The sequence below is a fragment of the Delphinus delphis genome, chromosome 19 (assembly GCF_949987515.2).
Source record: "Delphinus delphis chromosome 19, mDelDel1.2, whole genome shotgun sequence".
In the NCBI taxonomy this organism is placed as follows: domain Eukaryota; kingdom Metazoa; phylum Chordata; class Mammalia; order Artiodactyla; family Delphinidae; genus Delphinus; species Delphinus delphis.
The window spans coordinates 39,205,293-39,222,949 of record NC_082701.1 but is presented as its reverse complement, the minus strand read 5'-3'; the positions used below and the strand labels follow the sequence as shown (position 1 = coordinate 39,222,949).

The following is a 17,657-nucleotide window of genomic DNA, read 5'->3' as shown; positions in this document are numbered from 1 at the left end:
CTATAGACAAAGTTCCCCACTCCCAGAGGCCCAGTCCAGTACTGCCTGCCTCCCTCCATGCCCAGGTGCCTTTGTATCACCATCAATCTCCTCCTTCCTAGGGCAGGTCCGAAGGGCACCGGTGGTGAGCATTCTGAGATTTTCAGAGAAGGGCAGGGCTGCTGTAACCACAGAGCCTTAGCCCAAGGGGTGTTGTAGTCTCTTCCTTGACTCTATCCACTCCTGACATTGGCCCTGGGCAGCAGCAGCCTCAGATCAAGGGTGAGGCTGGCCCCTAATTGTTACACTCTCTGACGATTATGAAGTCAGCTCATTGCACTCCCATCCCACCCAAACTAAGGGTGTGTCCTCTGCCTCCAGTTTCTCTCTGCTTCCTGTCAGCTTGGTAGTCCTGCATGGTGACGGCTGTGGTCCCAAACAAGGTAGATGGCATCAGAGACACTCTATAAACTGGGAGATGGGGAGGAGACCACGCTGAAGAGGGAAACCCTCAACATTTTGAACGCACTCAATCAAATGTTGAAGCCCTTTCCAAACCCCAAGTCTATGAACAGGACCGTCACTACCAAAGGACTCCCATTTTCCTCAGGGGGCAGTTTGGTTAACTTCTTGGAGGAAGGTGCCATCCATCTACCGTAAGACACAAGTCTGGTCCTTTTCTCTTTTCTAAAACCAGACCTGGGGGGTGGGGGTGGGAAGAGGGGCTTGAAGAGGCAGTACTTCCTTGACTTATCACAGTCACGACTCCCAGGGAAGAGCATGTGTGCAGGTTGCCTATGGAGTCCTGACCTCTGATCAGGTTCTTGGAGGCATGCCGTCCTCCGCCTCTGGGAGGCCTTTCAGGATTAGTCAGAGATTTCCTGGCGGTGCTTGTCATCCTGCTTTGTCCTTGTCATCCTGCTTTGTCCTCATCACCCCCACACAGACCCCCTGCCCCCTCCACTCCCCACGGCTCCTTTGCCTCATCCTCCCTATTGTACCTTCACCTGCCTGGTTATGTGCCCCCAGTAGCCTGCCTGCCTTCAGATTGAGGTTTGCTGTTCCTCCTCAGTGATTCTGGGTTTCTTTTACTTCATTTCACAAAACTCTTTGAGCACTTACAAGGTATCTGGCCCAAGGTTAAGTTCTGAGAATGCAGAGCCAGAAAGCACAGTCTCTGCCTTCAAGGAGCTCCCAGCCTGGGGTGTGTGTGTGTGTGTGTGTGTGTGTGTGCGTGTATGTGTGTGTGCATGTGTTTGTGTGTTGGGGGGCTATCAGGCAAGAACTGAGAATATTACAGCATGGTCTGCGCTATGACGGGACAACTGGAGGCACCAGAGGAGGCTTAGTTTAGCTTGGGAGGAGGTGAAGTTAAGGGAGGCTTCATGGAGGAGGTGACTCTCATAGGAAGGGAAGGAATTAGCCAGTGGAGGGATGGTGGTGTGGGTTGATGTGGACTGAGGGAACTGTCTGCCGGGAAGTTTCATGGGTGTGTGACCTGGGCAGTCACACACAGCCCGACACTTAGAAGTGCCCTGTGCTTAGTTTAATGCTCAGATGTCACTGTCCTGAAATTCTTAATAATTTCTGAAGAAGGGGTCCTGATTATATGAAAGGGATATGGTGTCCACTCCCTAAGGGACCTGTAAGTAAGCAGGTATGGCTAAAGTGATGGATGCTTGTAGGAAACTTCCTGGTATGGGGTGAAAGTCTTGGGCTAGGAGCCCAAGTTTAAATCCAAGTTCTACCATTTAGATATAGGGCCATAGACAAGTTAAATAAGATCAGGGACCCTCGGTCCCTCATTTGTAAAATGGGGCAAACACCATCCAGCAGGGCTACTGTGAAGATCACTAAGGCTGCCTTCCACGCCCCTTCAGCACTGGTGTTTCCAGTCAGTAAGTCTAAAATAGAGATGCGTTAAGACAATCTATAGTAAAACTGACATCCATACCCAGACTCTTCAGCCTATAAAGGGCCTTGGTGGGGGAATCATCTATTCCAAGCATCCACCGAGGGCTAACATAGGAGGTTTGGGCTGATCAGGATTTCTCAGGGCGAGGTTGGAACTCAAGGAGGAAAAATTTGGCCTTGATCAACCAACCATGAAGCTGGGGGCTGTCCTGGCATAAGGGATGTAAGGGTGTGTGTAGGTTGCTGGATCTGGCTAGAGCAGCCCGGGGAGAAGGGGGACGAAGCAGTGGAGGGGAGCCAGAAAGCACACGGGGCAGATGGGAGCTGTGTAGCGTGGGGCCCAGGAGATCTGGGTTCTGGTTTCAGCTCTGCCATGGACTTATCGTGTGACCTTGGTCAAGGTGCTTGGTCCCCAAAGGCCTTGTGACCACTCTCTCCAGACAGGGTTCTTCAGACTGAGAGTTGTGACCCATGAGTGGGTCAGGAACTCATTCTGGTTGGTGGAGACCAGTATTACAAAAATGAAATAAAATAGAATTGAAAATTTCAAAGCACATCACACATAGAGTAAGGATTGGTTTGTGAAACATTTTAGTTACATATGTATGTATGAATATACTAGCTTGCCAAGAAATATGTATTTCCTACTTTGGCTTAAGAGAAAAAAAAGATTTGAAAGCCAAATGTTTTGGATTCTGTACTTCAACAGCAAAACCTTTTAAAGAGCAGGGAAATATGTACAAGGTTTTTCTTTGTAATAGCAAAGAATTGGTTAGAATACAAATATCCATGTAATAGAAAACATACAGCAGTTAAAATGATTGAACCAGAGCAGATTAATCTAAAATATACAATGTTTTAAGTAAAAAACAGCAAGCTACAAATGGGTATGTACTGAATGATAACATTTATTTATATAAAGTTTAAAAATATGCAAACTAATAACATATGAATGTAACAAACCTATAAAAACACATGGGGAATAATAAATACAAAATTTTAAATTTACTGCACAAGCTACCTCTGAGTGGGAGGATGAGGAGAGAGGTGGAGGAGTGAAGTATACAGGGGCCTTTAACTGCACTGATAAAGATTTAGTTCTGGGCTTCCCTGGTGGCGCAGCAGTTGAGAGTCTGCCTGCCAATGCTGGGGATACGGGTTCGTGCCCTGGTCCAGGAGGATCCCACGTGCCGCGGAGCGGCTGGGCCCGTGAGCTCATGGCCGCTGAGCCTGCGTGTCTGGAGCCTGTGCTCCGCAACGGGAGAGGCCACAACAGTGAGAGGCCTGAGGACCGCAAAAAAAAAAAAAAAGATTTAGTTCTGACCTGGGCTGGATGGTGGCTAAATGGAAGTTTAATATATTATATATAGTATGTTCATTTCCAGTTTTATTGAGACACAATTGAATTTTAACAATGCATTAGTTTAAGGTGTACAACATGATTTGATAATTGTATATATTGTTAAATCATTACCTTAGTAAGCATAGTTAACATCCATCACCACAGTTACAAATTTTTTGTGTGTGTGATGAGAACTCTTAAGATCTAATCTCTTAGCAACTTTCAAATATACAATACAATATTGTTAATTATAGCCACCATTTTGTACATTACATCCCCATTAATATATTACTCTTGATATCTTGGAGTGTGTCTGAAAGCTTTCATAATTTAAAAAATTTAGAATGGAAGAAAAAAGTTTTTGAGAATTCATCCCAATATATATATATTTATCTGTACTGTTAATTTTTACATGCTATATATTAATACATATTGTTAAATGTTATAAAACCTAAGTAAATAAATTAGTAATTACATAATAAACAATAGTGAATAAATATTAATAAAACTTAATTTATTATTTTTCTTTTAGATACTTTTAGATATTTTTCCATATCCCGGTAGATCATTATGGTCATTCCCTGGGGTGTTTGCACCCCACTTTGGAGGAAGGACTTAAAGTTTCAGCAGTGTTTCTAAAAATGTGGTTCTCAGAACGCTTGCATCAGAATCATCTGAGGATCTTATTAAAGATGCTTTAGCAGCTTCCCCAGTCCCATTCCATCTGGGGACCAGGGACCAGGAATATGCATTTTTCACTAGTAAGTGTCCTCGTAAGTTTGATGCACTGCTGCAGAGCAAGAATGTTCTGAGCTGCTCAGAAGCACCTGGGGGCGCTGGGTAAGTTGTGCCCAAGGCCTGCCCGCCAGGAGCTTCCAGGCAGCAGGGGCCGGGGTGGCCTCCTTCGTCTGTCTCACCTGTCTCCCCTCCCACTCCAGGAAGCAGATGCCAATGGAGGATTCTGAATGCAGCTCTGATGACACCAGCATCTCCCCCATGTCATCCACTTTGTTGAATCCCATCAAATTGGCCGTGACCCAGCCCAGTAGCAGCTTCTTTGCAGGGATGCTGGAGGGCGAGCTGAACAAACTCAGCTTCTCCTCGATGGACAAGAGTATAGAAAAGGGGGACCTGGCCCTCTGCCCCCAGTCTAAGTCCCAAATAGCCCCTTGTGGCCTGCTGGACCTTGACAACCCTGAGGTGGACACAGACACCTCCTCAACGCCCTCAGAGTCCTCTGTGGTCCTGGATGTGCCGGAGGCGCCCTTCATCTATGAACACACGGTCAGCGATTCCATGGCTGTGGTGCGTTTTCCCCTCCTTGTGCATTTGGTAAAGGCTTAATGGCTGCCCCCAACGTGCCAGGCACTGAGCTGAGCTCACTGAGTGTGAAGATGCCTGCATCCCGACCTCAAGAACTCCATCACAAGCTAGAGAGGGCTCAATGCTGTAGGAAAAGTTCAGATCGAGTGCCAATAGGGATTCAGAGGGAAAGAAATATTATTTCCAGGTGCAGAAATAAGCTTTGGTGGCATTTAGTAACATTTGAGCTGGGACACAGAGGTCGGATTTAAACATCTAGACATGGGGAAAGGCATTCCGTGGAGGGCTGACACTAGCAGAGGCTCACAGGTGGGAAAGTATGGAAGGAAACACCTAGGTCCAATCCAGGGCTTCTCATACTTTCCTGTGCCTGCGGATCTGATCATCAAACCGATAAGATTCCTGGGCTTCAACCCTAGAGGTTCTGATTCAGTAGGTCTAGGGTGGGGCCTGAGACTCTGCACTGCTAACATTCCCAGGTGGTGTTGATGGCCCATGGACCACATGTCGAGTAGCACTGTTCTAGATACAGGGAGGGAAGAGAGCAGGAGTTAGTCTGGGGTCACTTTCCAGAGGTCCTTTAACATTACGCTACGTTATAGATTTTTCAGTAAGCAGTAACGATTAGCTTTTTGCAAAGCTTTATATCAGGTGATAGATGCAATTTGAGCTATATTTTGGAAGATGAATCTGGAAGTCCCATTGTTGGATGGCCTAGAGCAGTGTTTCTCAGTGTGGTCCCTAGACCGCCAGTAGCATCAGCATCATATGGCAACTTATTAGAAATTTAAATTCTCGCTTTCCCTACCCCCCACTTGGGCCTCCTGAATCGGAAACTGGGGGCAGGGGCCAGCGGTCTGTGTTTTTGTTTCTTTTTTTTTTATAAATTTATTTATTTATTTTAGTTTTGGCTGCGTTGGGTCTTCGTTGCTGTGCGCAGGCATTCTCTAGTTGCAGCGAGCGGGGGCTACTCTTCATTGTGGTGCACGGGCTTCTCATTGTGGTGGCTTCTCTTGTTGCAGAGCGTGAGTTTCAGTAGTTGTGGCGCACGGGCTTAGTTGCTCTGCAGCATGTGGGATCTTCCCAGATCAAGGATCGAACCCGTGTCCCCTGCATTGGCAGGCGGATTCTTAACCACTGTGCCACCAGGGGAGTCCCCAGCGGTCTTTGTTTGAACAGGTCCTTCGGGGTATTCTGATGCACACCAGAGTTTGAGAACCACTAGCCTAGTTAGAGGAGAAACTGGAAATGGGAGAAAAGACAGGTGACAGTAGGGCCAGGAATCTGCAGTGTTATAAAAACTCTCTGAGATCCTGGCTTGGCAACCACTGTTGTAGTACAAAGTGTATGGACTCTGGAGCTATTGGTTTGAACCTTGGCTCTGCCACTTAACTGCTGTGTGAACATGGGCCAGCTACTTGCTCTCTCTGAACCTGTAATCCCATCTGCAGTGAGTGAGGTGGATGAGATGATGGCTAAGGTCCCTTTCAACTGACACACAGTCTAGAATATGGAGTGAGGGTACACTCTGAGGTTGGTGAGGTTGCCCAGGGAGAGTTGCTCATGCTTTGGGCTGGTGGGGCCATATTTAGTGTTGGGAGTGCCTAACACTTTCCATCAGCTCTACCTCATCTCCAGCAGGAGCAGGGATGGGAGTGGGGTCTTCTGACCCACATTGTGAGGGATGGCGGGGTGGTGAGGGGAGGCCAGGCCAGGCCAGGTCTGAGGAAGCCTCGGGGGTTCTCTTCCCCTAGATTTCCTGGACCTACGCCCCAGGCAAGCAGCGGGTCAATTTCTACCAGGTCCTGTTGCAGGAGATGGTCAGGAAAAATGATAGTGAGATGCCCAAGGCAAAGAATCACCCATGGATCTTCGATAAGATCATGAGCACCACCGTCAAGCTGATGAATCTGAAGACTAACACGAGTTACTGCCTGACTGTTCGCGCAGCCAACACCGCTGGGGTGGGGAAGTGGTGCAAGCCCTACAAAGTGAGCCCTGGGAGAAGGCAGGCCCGAGGGGTGTGGACCAAGGGTTTTGGAGGTTGGAAACACCCCTATACGCCCACGACTCGTCCTCCTGCTGGCTCTCCTTCTCCCTGGGCAAATAAGCCTCAATTCCAGGCCACTCTCCTCTGGGAGGGTTCAGGGTTCAGCCACTTTGGGGTCCACTGGGAATGCAAATTGATCTTTTCATTCATCTCTAACGAAAGTCTCCCAAAGCCATTGGTTTCTGGATTCTTCAACTTAGTATCAATAATTGTGAGTGGGTCAGGAAGTCAAGGGCATTGAGGGTAAGAGAGGGAAGAGTCTAAAGCGGGACAAAGAAGGAACAGCCTGGGGGTGGGCAGGAAAGGCCCCAGTAAAGACAGCACACAACTGGCGAGGCACAGGTTTGAATCATGCCTCTTCCTGTTCCTGGTGTCAATGAATAGGTTGGTAAGGCTGTCGGACACCCCATTTAGCAGACAAACGAGGGGGTGGCAGAGTCGAAGAGGTGAGCTCAGGGTCAGGAGTTCTGAGGACTTTGGTTTATTTCAGTTTGCAACCGTTGATACAGACTTGACCAGCTTCCCCGAGAACAATCCTATCCAGATCACCGTGCAGCGCAAGAAACCCCAGCGGAAAACCATATCCATGGGGTTGGAGGACATGCGGAGGCTAGAAGATCTGGAATACCTCTTTCCCTACTAAGGGGGAGGGCCCCAGGAAGCCCCTTAACTACTTTCAGCTTCGGCCCAGGGCCCTTAGGAACCGGAACCATGGAATGTACCAGCAGCATCAAGCCAGGGAACCGCTGACCACCCTGCTGGTCCCGGGCCTGGGGCTGAGGCCAAGTGGGAGCTCCATTCACCTGGAGATACCACAGGCCAGGCCAGGACAGATCAGCCTCCACTGCCCATAGCTGCTAGGCTTCCTTCCCCAGATCTGGGCCGGTCCAGGTCCCTCATTAAAACCTGCAGGTCACCCAGCACCTTGGAATTCTGTTTCATGTCACCGACAGCCTCAGTTGGGCTGCTGCCACCCACCCTCCTGGCTTCTGCCAGGACCAAGAGTCCAGGTGGATCAGGGGATGGGGCAATGAGATGACATCACCCTTTCCCCATGGGAGGAGGAGATGGTCCTCAAAGATTAAAACACACACCAGGAAAAAGAGCAATGTTGGACAGAGGTAGCGACAGCCCGCACACTGTCAGCCTCAGACTTGAGCTCTGGGGGACATGATGCAAAGTGCACAAGCTTTGGGGGGAGGGTCTGACTTAATTCTGTCTCTTCCTGGATGTGAGGGTACAGGCAAACCACTTAAGCTTCTTGGGCTCAATTTCCTCATCAAAAACATGGGGACGTGGTCTGACCCTTCCAGGTTCGGCTGCAGGGTTACTGTGAGGGTCACGTGAGAGCACAGAACAGTGCCTGGCACCGAGTAGGACCTCAGAACCCGCTGTCTCCCTCAGCCCCTCACGCAGCCCCCCTGCAGAGACCGGCCAGGTGGAAGCCAAGAACCACAGCCAGGCGACGATTTAACAGCACAGATGGGGCGGGGGAGGGTGAGAAGAAGCAAGATGTCAGAAGTGCTGTGGCCCCGAGCTGTCCATACAAGGATGGTTTGGAAGCCAACCTGAGTAGATGCACCTTGGTATTGGGAGAGAAAGTGGACGCAAGACGCACGGAGGGCAAGATCTCCACCAAAGGTTTGAGGATGTCCTGGTGGGGATTCCCTTCACTATGTGAGTCTTCACGGGGCAGAGAACCATCCTCCCCATTACACCACCCCCACTTCCTCCAGAGCTCCCACCACTGCACGGCCTGTTAGAGGGAACCCTCCGGGACAGCCGCTGCCTTCCTCTCTGTGCTGCGAGAGCCCAGCAGGGCTGTCTGAGGCCGAGGAAAGCACCCCAGAGCAGCACTGACCAGCACAAGTCCTTGTGATGGTCAAAGTGTCCTCTATCTGTGCTGTCCAAATCAGTAAGTAGCCCTGAGCTAGTGTGACAACTGCATTTCTAACTGGACCGAATTCTAGTTAATGCAAACATCTTCATGTGGCTGGTGCCAGCAGAATGGACAACACAGCCTTACATCATCCTCTGGCCACTAACATACTGGCTTCAGCCCATCTCCCCAGCCTCAGCTGGCCTCTCCCTCGTAGGCACGGTGGGAAGAGGGGAAAGGCGACTTCCTGATCAGCATGGTTTTGGTGCAGCCCAGAGGGAGGGGCTAGACAAGCTGACTTAGCATAGTCCTCAGTAAAGTCCTGAGAACCTGGGACAAGAAATCATAACCCAAACACACAAACTATAAGTTATTTATTTGGTCACAGAATCTGGGGTCTGACCCTAAATAGACGGCATTTAGGAAAGGAGGCAGGGGCAGCAGTAAGGGCCAGTCATCGCTCGGCCTCCCCTGTGCTGGCATCAGCAAGCTATCAAGTGATGGCCAAGGGCTGAGCTCAGTGAGAACCTCCCACGACCTTCGACCTCCTGCTCTGGGGAGGGACGCTACTGGGGTCTGTCCAAGGACGGCAGGCCACGCTCATTCTCAAGGTCATCACCCCGGCCTTTGGTCTCCATCAGGGCAGACAGCTGGCAGAGGCTGAGTCCAGGTGGGGATCCTTGGGATTTCTCATCTCCTCCATCTGTGGAGAGAGGGACGGAACAGGATGGGGATGCCACCTCGGGAAAGGGAGGCACCATACAATCCCAGAAGCCCACTAAGGGGAGAGCTTGTGGTCCCCCCTCGGTCTACTCCCCCTGCCCCGGCTACTGTCCCTGCTCCAGCCACCCGAACTTAGGCCAGGCGCCCACCACTGCCTCGGCCAGGACCTCATCCAGGGGCCTGGCCCCTGCGATGCCCACCAAGGCTGTCCAATGACAAACAGTGGCAATCCTTTACAAGTACACAACCCTCAGGTTCCAAAGTGTATTCACCTATCTTTGATCCTCCTGTCTCCTGGTAAGTCCCAGGAGACAGGTGAACCAAGCTCTCCACGACTGCACACTGAAAGGCAGAACAAGGATTTGACCTAGGTCACAGGACTCCAAAATCCAGTGTGCTAAGAACTACCGCCTCACGCTGGAGGCTACTGTCTCGGGACAGTGTGGGCACCTGGAGAGCCCTTGGAACTCTACACCACAGGGGACGGTCACAAAGGGCAGGAGAGCCGCCACCTCCCCCAAACTCACATCCGGAGGCATTTGTCCTTTCCACCACTTGCCACTCTCTGGCCATCTGGACTCCAGTCGACAGCGTATACCTGAAGGGAGGAGGGGGAGGGGGACGGTGGCACAGTGAGGAGGGTGGGGAGGAGGGCCAGGCTTCAATTCCCTCTCAACCACTTGCCCACGAGGGTCGGCCGCACCTCATCCGCATGGCCTGGCAGGTCTGTGGCCAGCTTCTGGGCCTTCACATCCCACACCTTCAGTGTGCTGTCACTGCTGCCACTGACCAAGAGCCGGCTGTCGGCCGACCATGCAATCTGGTACACGGCAGCCACATGGCCACGCAGGGAGGCCAGGTACCTGGGCCAGGGGAAGGAAGATGAGGATGGATATGAGATCTTCAAACACGCCTGAAGGGCCCTCTATGCCCACAGCGGTGGTTCTCAACCTTGGCTGTGTGTCAGGTTTACCTGGGAACTTTTACAAAATCTCACTGTCTGGTCCCCACCCCAGACCAATTTAATCTTTATCGGTCATTACGATGCTGTAAAACTTCTCCAAATGAGTTGCTTCTGGAATGCTTCTTGCCAGGCCTCCATACCTGCTCAACTTTGCAAGCCTCAGAATCCAATGCAGCCGTCTGCTTAGCCCATCTGCACGACACCACCCTCCCCCAACCACCATGACAGGTGCCTGCTGACAGGTGGCATGGAGAAACAGTGGGCCAGGCCCACCTGGAACCTGGTCGGGACAGACTGGCTGTGTCTGCTGGTGCAAGTCGTTGGGCCTCTCTGAGACTCAGTTTCCTTATCTTAAAAAGAAACCAGGGCTTCCCTGGCGGCGCAGTGGTTAAGAATCCACCTGCCAATGCAGGGGACACAGGTTTGAGCCCTGGTCCGGGAAGATCCCACATGCTGCGGAGCAACTAAGCTCATGCGCCACAACTACTGAGACTGCGCTCTACAGCCTGCGAGCCACAACTACTGAGCCTGTGAGCCACAACTACTGAAGCCCGCGCGCCTAGAGCCCATGCTCCGCAACACGAGAAGCCTGCGCACCGCAACCAAGAGTAGCCCCCACTCGCCACAACTAGAGAAAGCCCACATGCAGCAACGAAGACCCAACGCAGCCAAAAAAAAAAAGAAAAAAAAAAGAAACAAAAGAAATTGAATGATCTATTTCACAGGGCTGTGTTGTGAAAATACACGGAGACTGACACATAGGTGCCCCTTCGGCCTCAACAACGGTTTCCTTGCTCCTTTTCTCGCCCATGCCTCTGCCTCTCCTCCTAACTAACTGCAAGGGCACTGTGCCTCGTCATAGCAGTGCTTCTCAGACTTGAAAGGTGACCTTAAAATGCAGGTCATCTGATCCCCAAGGTCTGGGATGGGGCCCAAGGTTCTGCATTTCCATCAAGCTCCCAGGTGATGCACTGGCTCACTTTGAGGAGGGCCAGATAAAGACTGGACCACAAACCTACACTTGTGTTGCATCCTCAGCCCTTGGCCAGCTTTTTTTTTTTTTTGGCCATGCTGTGCGGCTTCCAGGATCTTAGCTCCCCGACCAGGGATCGCATCCCTGGCAGTGAGAGCACAGACTCCTAACCACTGGACCGCCAGGCAATTCCCTTGGCCAGCTTTAACATCATTTTTCTCCCTAGATATGGAAAAAACTAGCATTTTCAGCGCCCACTTAGTGATGGTGCTAAACAGACCACTTCATTTAATCCTTGTAACAAAGCAGAGAGGTAGGGGGTCTGCACATTCAGAAGAGGAAACAAGAGGCTCAGAAAACCCAAACACTTGCCAGGGCCACACAGCTAGGAAGTGGCAGAGCCAAGCTCCTTCCGGAGGAAGAGCGTCGCTCCTCCCCTCCCCACGCCCACCACTCACTTGCCCGTCCTGCCATCCCACAGCTTGATAGACTTGTCAAAGGAGGCGCTGGCGATGACGCGTGAGTCCGCGGAGAAGAGCACCTGGTTGATGAGGGCCTGGTGCCCCGTCATCCGTGCCAGGGGCTTCTTGTTCTCCGCTGGGGACCACAGGAACAGGGTGAAGTCATCTGAGCCAGATACCAGCCTCTCTGGGCCCCGGCCCTGGGGAGGCACAAAGCGCACATGGTCTCAGAGAGGACAGCCCGACCTCGGCAGCGAACACACCACTGACTGCTCAATACCAGCACGGAGTCCAGGACTGCAGAAAGGAGGCTGGTTACTCCCCCCAAAGGGAGACTTCATGAACATGGGACAGGACCATTTCTATGACGTATAATTACAAGAAGAAGCAAGGTACAGAGCGGTGTGTTAAAAAGGGGAAGGAGGGCTTCCCTGGTGGCGCAGTGGTTGAGAGTCCGCCTGCCAATGCAGGGGACACGGGTTCGTGCCCCTGTCCGGGAAGATCCCACATGCCATGGAGCGGCTGGGCCCGTGAGCCATGGCCACTGAGCCTGTGTGTCCGGAGCCTGTGCTGCGCAACGGAAGAGGCCACAACAGTGAGAGGCCCGCGTACCGCAAAAAAAAAAAAAAAAAGGGAAGGATTTTACATGTGGGCTTGTATACGCGTGTGTATCTGTACTGTGTGTAGTGTACACATATATGTGTATGTGTATACATGACGTCTCTGGCAGGAGACACAAGACACTGGTAGCACTGGATGCTTCCAGAAGGCACGGATGAAGGTGCAACAGAGATGAGAGACTTTCCACCATCTAAAATGGCCCCTACTGCTTTGTGTTCTCTGCATTTAAAAAAATTTCTTTTTTTCTATTGGCCATGCCGTGCAGCATGCAGGATCTTAGTTCCCGACCAGGGATCGAATCCCGGGCCCTTGGCAGTGAGAGCGCCGAGTCCTAACCACTGGACCACCAGGGAATTCTCCTTTTTGTTTTCCTTGAACCTTAGACCATGTGAATGTGTTACTGAAACTAAATAAAATAAAAAAGAGAGGTACCTGAGGATTGCAAATAAACAGATAAGCAAACAAAACAAAATGAAATAAAATGATCCCCAGCACATTATGGTTTTTAGGATTGTAAACTAGGATTATCAGAACAACTTTCCGGAAAAGGTACGTTCTGAGCTGGGGCTAGAAGGGAGAAGGGCCTGAGTGTCTGCAGTGTTTTGGGGACGAGGAGAAGAAGCGCATAGAGCTGGCGGCGCTGGCAGATACTCACCCGCACGTGGCTGTAGCGGCTCAGAGCTCTCTCCTTTAACTCCTGCACTGTGTCCAGGTATCGAAGGAGAGAAGGAACAAGGCTGATGAGAAAATCCAACACAAAGTGCAAGTACCCGCCCCCCCAGCCTAGGTCCGCCTCTCGCATGTTAAGCTTGAGAATTGGCTCCTTCCCCCCCCCCCACCTCCCGCTCACTCACAGGACCCTCGGAGGTCTTGGGCATTAACTGAGGCCTCAGCTGGGTCAAAGGCCCCCGTGCGCAGGGCGTAGTCGGTGCTGAGGGCCATGGTGTTCACCCAGTGGCCATGGCCTTGCAGAGTCCGGCACAGCACGCCCTAGGGTGAAGGGAGACAGGTCAGACACACACAGAGCAGTCTCCACCCCTGGGAACATGCACCCCCAGATCAGCCCCAGAAGATGGGCACTGTGGGACTCAGAAGCAGGGCCCTCATTCACTGTGATCTGAATCAAATCACCCCTCTAGGCTCAAGTCTCTCCTCATTTGTAAAATAAGGGTACCAGCCCAGAGCACTGTTTCTGGAAATATGTTTCACAGAAGGGAAATGTCACAAAAAAGGGCTCTAGTCAAATAAGTTTGGGATACGGCAGGTTCGATAAACCTAAATAGGCTTCCTACAGCAGGAAATTTCCAGAGCCTGGCCATGCTAAGGGGTCCTGGAACCTCCGCTATAATGCAGCACCAAACCATAGGACCCCTGTTCCCGAAGCACTTCCCCAACCACCCAGGAAACAGTGGTCAACCTCCCTGGCCCAAGATTTCCCCAGGCTGGTTTCGGGCCTCTCCCAGCTCTTACATCATGAGCCCTCCAGACTTTGATGGTGCGGTCCTGGGAGGCGGAGTAGAGAAGCCCGTCCCCTCCCCACCGGAGACAGGTGACTGACTGTGTGTGCCCAGTGAGGATGCGCTCACAGCGGCCCGCAGCCGTGTCCCAGACCCGCACGCTGCCGTCCTTGGAGCTGCTGGCCACGTAGCGGCACTCGGGGTTGCTGGAAAGAAAGGGGGACATGCCCTCACTTCTGACCTGGCAACGTCTGTCTTCCAACACTGCCTCCCGATCCCCAGTGCGAAGACCAGGGATAATGTCTCGACAGCTTCCTGACCCCAAGATCTGGCTGCGCTGCAAGGTGGCTCTCAGGCCCCGTGATGAGCACCACCACCCTCCCCCCGCCCCGCCCGCGCAACACAGGTGCAGAAGACCTTCCCCACTGCCTGCCACGCTGTCACTGCCAGTCAGACTGCCTACCCTGTCCCCTCACATAAGACTCCTCTGCACCAAGCAGGGGAGGGCTACGGCTTTGAAGCCCTGGCTCCTCAATCACCCAGCTGTCAGTGTCACTCACGCATGGAGGGGCTCCCAGCTCAGGGCTGTGATCCACTTGCTGTGGCCGGCAAGGGTCCTGCCCACTTGCTTCCCTGTGCTTGGGTCCCACAGGAGAATCTGAAGGATAGCAGCTCATCGAAAATAACCCTCCCCACCCTTCCCCTGGTCCCACCAAGGGTCCCCCGCCCATCGCCCCTGCTCACCCCTCCCCGAAGACCCCAGAACCTGATTCTGACCCATCTCGCAGGAAGGGAGCCCCAGAATCCCTGCCTAATTACCCTGACCATCTACCTGGCCATTCTTGCAGCCTGAAGCCAGCTTCTTGCCGTCTGGGGACCAGGATATGCTAAGGACCCAGTGTCTGTGTCCTAAGAAAGCAGTGGGGGAGAAAGGGGGACCACACCTTTCTTTATCCCTGTTGCCTAGCAACGCCTGGCACCCTGCAGAAACTCCTTAGCTAGCTGCTGAATAATTGAACGATCGAACAGAAGAGATGAGGCTTCCTAGGCAAAGGGAGAATCCTTCCCAAGTGCTAGGGCCATGCATCGCCGCACAGATAACACTGCCACTTTCTAGTAGTTCCTTATGTGCTACGTGATATAAAGTTCTTCCACACACATCAGTCCTACAATTCTCATGACAGCTCTAGAGTATGGGGCAAAGCAAGAAGTATCACCACATTCTCCAGATGAGAAAACTAAAGCTTAGAAAGGAAGCAAGGCCTACCTACAAGATCACCCAGCTAGTGTGAGGTCCCCAGGCCAGCAGCATCAGCAATGCCTAGGAACTTGAAACGCAAATTTCAGGTCACACCCCAGACCTAAGGAGACAAAATTCTGGGGGTGGGACCCAGAAATCTATATTTTAACAAGCCCTCCAGGTGATTCTGATGCACGTTCTAGTTTGAGAACCACTATGGCAGAGACTGGATTTAAGCCTGGTTCTCCTTGCTACCAGGCAGTTAGCCCCTGCCCACAACCCCACGCTGACTCTTCCGTCCAGTCTCTGCTTGTTTGTAAGTGGCTGGCAGGGCTCAAGGGTAAGGTCTCTACCTAGGAACAGGCAGCCACTAACTGGATGTCAAGGGGCTGGAATGTGCTCTGGGCCTCCTCTCCTCCTCAGGAACTAAAGAGCTGAGTGAATCAGCCACCCGCCACTGCGTTAAAACCCCCTAAGTGGGTAACTGGGTACTGACCCTGGCATGTGAAATGTGGTGTCTCAGTGCTGATATCCCAGAAGCGCACAGTAGTGTCTCCAGAGCCACTGGCCAGGTACCTGGGGAAGAAGAGAGGCCACCTGACCTCTGCAGTGAGGACAAGGGGTGGGGCACACCGGAAACACTGCACATGTACATTCCTGCTGCCTAGTAAATCATCTTCTGGGAACAGAATCTGGGACTGGAATTTTCTCTTATGAGAAGGACAAATATAACACGGATGCCATCTGGGAGAAGACCCCAGGAAGCCATTTCTCTCCTTGTCCTTCCTAAATGGAATGGCCACAGTCAAAACCAGATTTAAAGCTTCTTACTATCCGCACAGGATTGTGAGAAGCAAATAAACCCTATTTCTCAGGTGAACAACTAACTCAGAGAGAGGTTAAATGACTTGACCAGGTCACATGGCTAGGAAGGGACAGAGGTGAGCTTGCAGCTCAGATCTCCTGAGGTCAAGTCCAGGAAGGGCTCTTCCAAGGCAGGCATCCTTGACCTTTGGGGACCAAACTCCACTGGGGAAGTCCCTTACTTGCAACCTGAGCCCAAAGCTTGGGTCTATGGTGGGCAGCCGGAGGCCCCATTGAGCATAACTTGGGGGTCCCCCCACCCCCGCCAGCAGCTGCACCCACACTCTCCTCCATGACTCTGCAGCTGTCCTTACTTTCCTGTAGGGCTGAAGGCCACAGAAATGACTGCCTCGCTGTGACCCTCCAAGGAGCTGGTGCAGCGGGTCACAGCACGAACCCTGAAGATAGCCTGTGGCTGGTAGACGATGTCAAGGACCTTCTCTGTCTCCACCGCCTGTGACTCCAGTGTCCTCCCCAGAGACGAGATGATCTCGGCATCATGGACATAGAAAGCCAGTGGCAGGGGATCCTCCTGGAGGACAACAGAAAAGAGAACCCCCCCATCAAAGGATGGGCAAGGCCATCTCCACCAGGGACCCCCACCCTCTGTGAGCTGTGGGCAGGCAACGCTTCCTACTTTTCAAGCCACCCTGCTTGGGTTACCCCCATCATTCCCCATTCAGCAAGACCTTTTTAATCCTTGAAGAGCGACTGCAAGACACACACCACTTCAAAATCCTGTATCTGAATCTCACAACCACCCTGGGAAGGAGGCATTAATATTGATAGATGAAAAAAACTGAGGCTCAGAGCAACTAAGTGATTAACGCAACGTCCTATTGCTAATGCCTAATTCAGGTTCTTCAGAAAGAAAACTAAAGTCCAGGATTAGGGTTAGTATATAGCATTATGCAGCGTTTTCTAAACCACCAGACCATGCTGCATAATGTGTAAGAAGCATCCAAAAAGCTGACTGAAAAAGGTAGACCCTCTGCTTCACCCCAGAGTCTGTGTAGTAAGTCTTGGGTGGGGTCCAGGTATTGCATTTTTAAACAGCCTCCCACCCCTCAATAGAGGGCAGCATTCTGATCAACACCGGCTTAGGAGAGCATGAGTTTTAAATCTGACACTTGGCTTCCAACTCCCAATCTACCACCTACTGCGCAGTGCCAGACAAATAACTGAATGGACTCAGGCAGCACTGTAAAATGGGGATATTAATGACAATAGGAATATAATGAGGAGCTGTGACAAGGAATCACTGTTACGATGCACCCAATGCGTTCAAAACGCGGTCTCTCTCCGCGGGTGAACTCGCGATGGTGGGCGCGTAAAGCGCTCTCACACTGATCACATCTTCCGACCCTCCCCAAGGCAGACGGCACCGCCGGGTTGTTATCACCCCTGTGGGAGAGTAGTGGGGATGTACCCGAGACCTTCGGTCTCCTGATTCCCTGCGTCCCCGACCAGGGCAGAGCCGCCCGCCCTCCGCCGGGCCCGCCGCTCACCTGGGCCAGCAGCGCGTTGCACACGAGCTGCAGCTTGTCCGGGGTGATGTCCACGGGCACGTCGAATGGGGAGCCCAGCAGCTGCCCGCCCTCATCCTGGAACTGCACTAGCAGTCGCTGCACGTCGCGCGTCGCCGCCTCGTCCTGTGTGGACAAGCGCGGCGGGCGTCATGCACGCCGCCCGGACCGAAGGGCCCTAACTTCCGCCTCCCTCCGGCCTCGGGGACCCCGGCCCGAGCGCCCAGCCGCAGCGCCCCCGCCCCCAGTCAGGCCCACCCACCGCCACCACCGCCGCCATCCTGTGTCCCCACGTGGAAGGGAAAACTCCGGCGGGACGGAGCGCCGCCCCCGTGGTCCAG

The 17,657-nt window shown here is 52.3% G+C and overlaps 2 protein-coding genes across 4 annotated transcripts; one reads left to right on the top strand and one right to left on the bottom strand.

Moving 5' to 3' along the window:
• Window positions 1-426: 426 nt before the first annotated feature.
• On the top strand, window positions 427-7,251 carry FNDC8 (fibronectin type III domain containing 8). The gene is made up of 4 exons (XM_059998262.1): window positions 427-635; window positions 4,174-4,540; window positions 6,313-6,549; window positions 7,099-7,251. The coding sequence occupies exons 1-4, from the start codon at window positions 427-429 to the stop codon at window positions 7,249-7,251; spliced, it is 966 nt and encodes a 321-aa protein (XP_059854245.1).
• A 1,593-nt stretch (window positions 7,252-8,844) lies between these two features.
• NLE1 (notchless homolog 1) lies at window positions 8,845-17,617 on the bottom strand. Of its 3 annotated transcripts, none has more exons than XM_059996708.1 (13): window positions 17,579-17,617; window positions 17,299-17,442; window positions 16,105-16,322; window positions 15,423-15,523; window positions 14,519-14,595; window positions 14,247-14,344; window positions 13,700-13,892; window positions 13,084-13,219; window positions 12,885-12,931; window positions 11,606-11,808; window positions 9,914-10,073; window positions 9,738-9,808; window positions 8,845-9,190 (listed from the first exon to the last, which is right to left on the bottom strand). In XM_059996708.1, exons 1-13 carry the CDS (start codon window positions 17,594-17,596, stop codon window positions 9,178-9,180), a joined length of 1,479 nt encoding a protein of 492 aa, XP_059852691.1. In that variant the 5' UTR covers window positions 17,597-17,617; the 3' UTR covers window positions 8,845-9,177. The 3 variants fall into 3 exon arrangements, with proteins under 3 accessions (XP_059852691.1, XP_059852692.1, XP_059852693.1); XM_059996709.1 differs by having other exon boundaries at window positions 15,423-15,502; XM_059996710.1 differs by lacking the exons at window positions 14,247-14,344; window positions 14,519-14,595; window positions 15,423-15,523.
• Window positions 17,618-17,657: the final 40 nt, after the last annotated feature.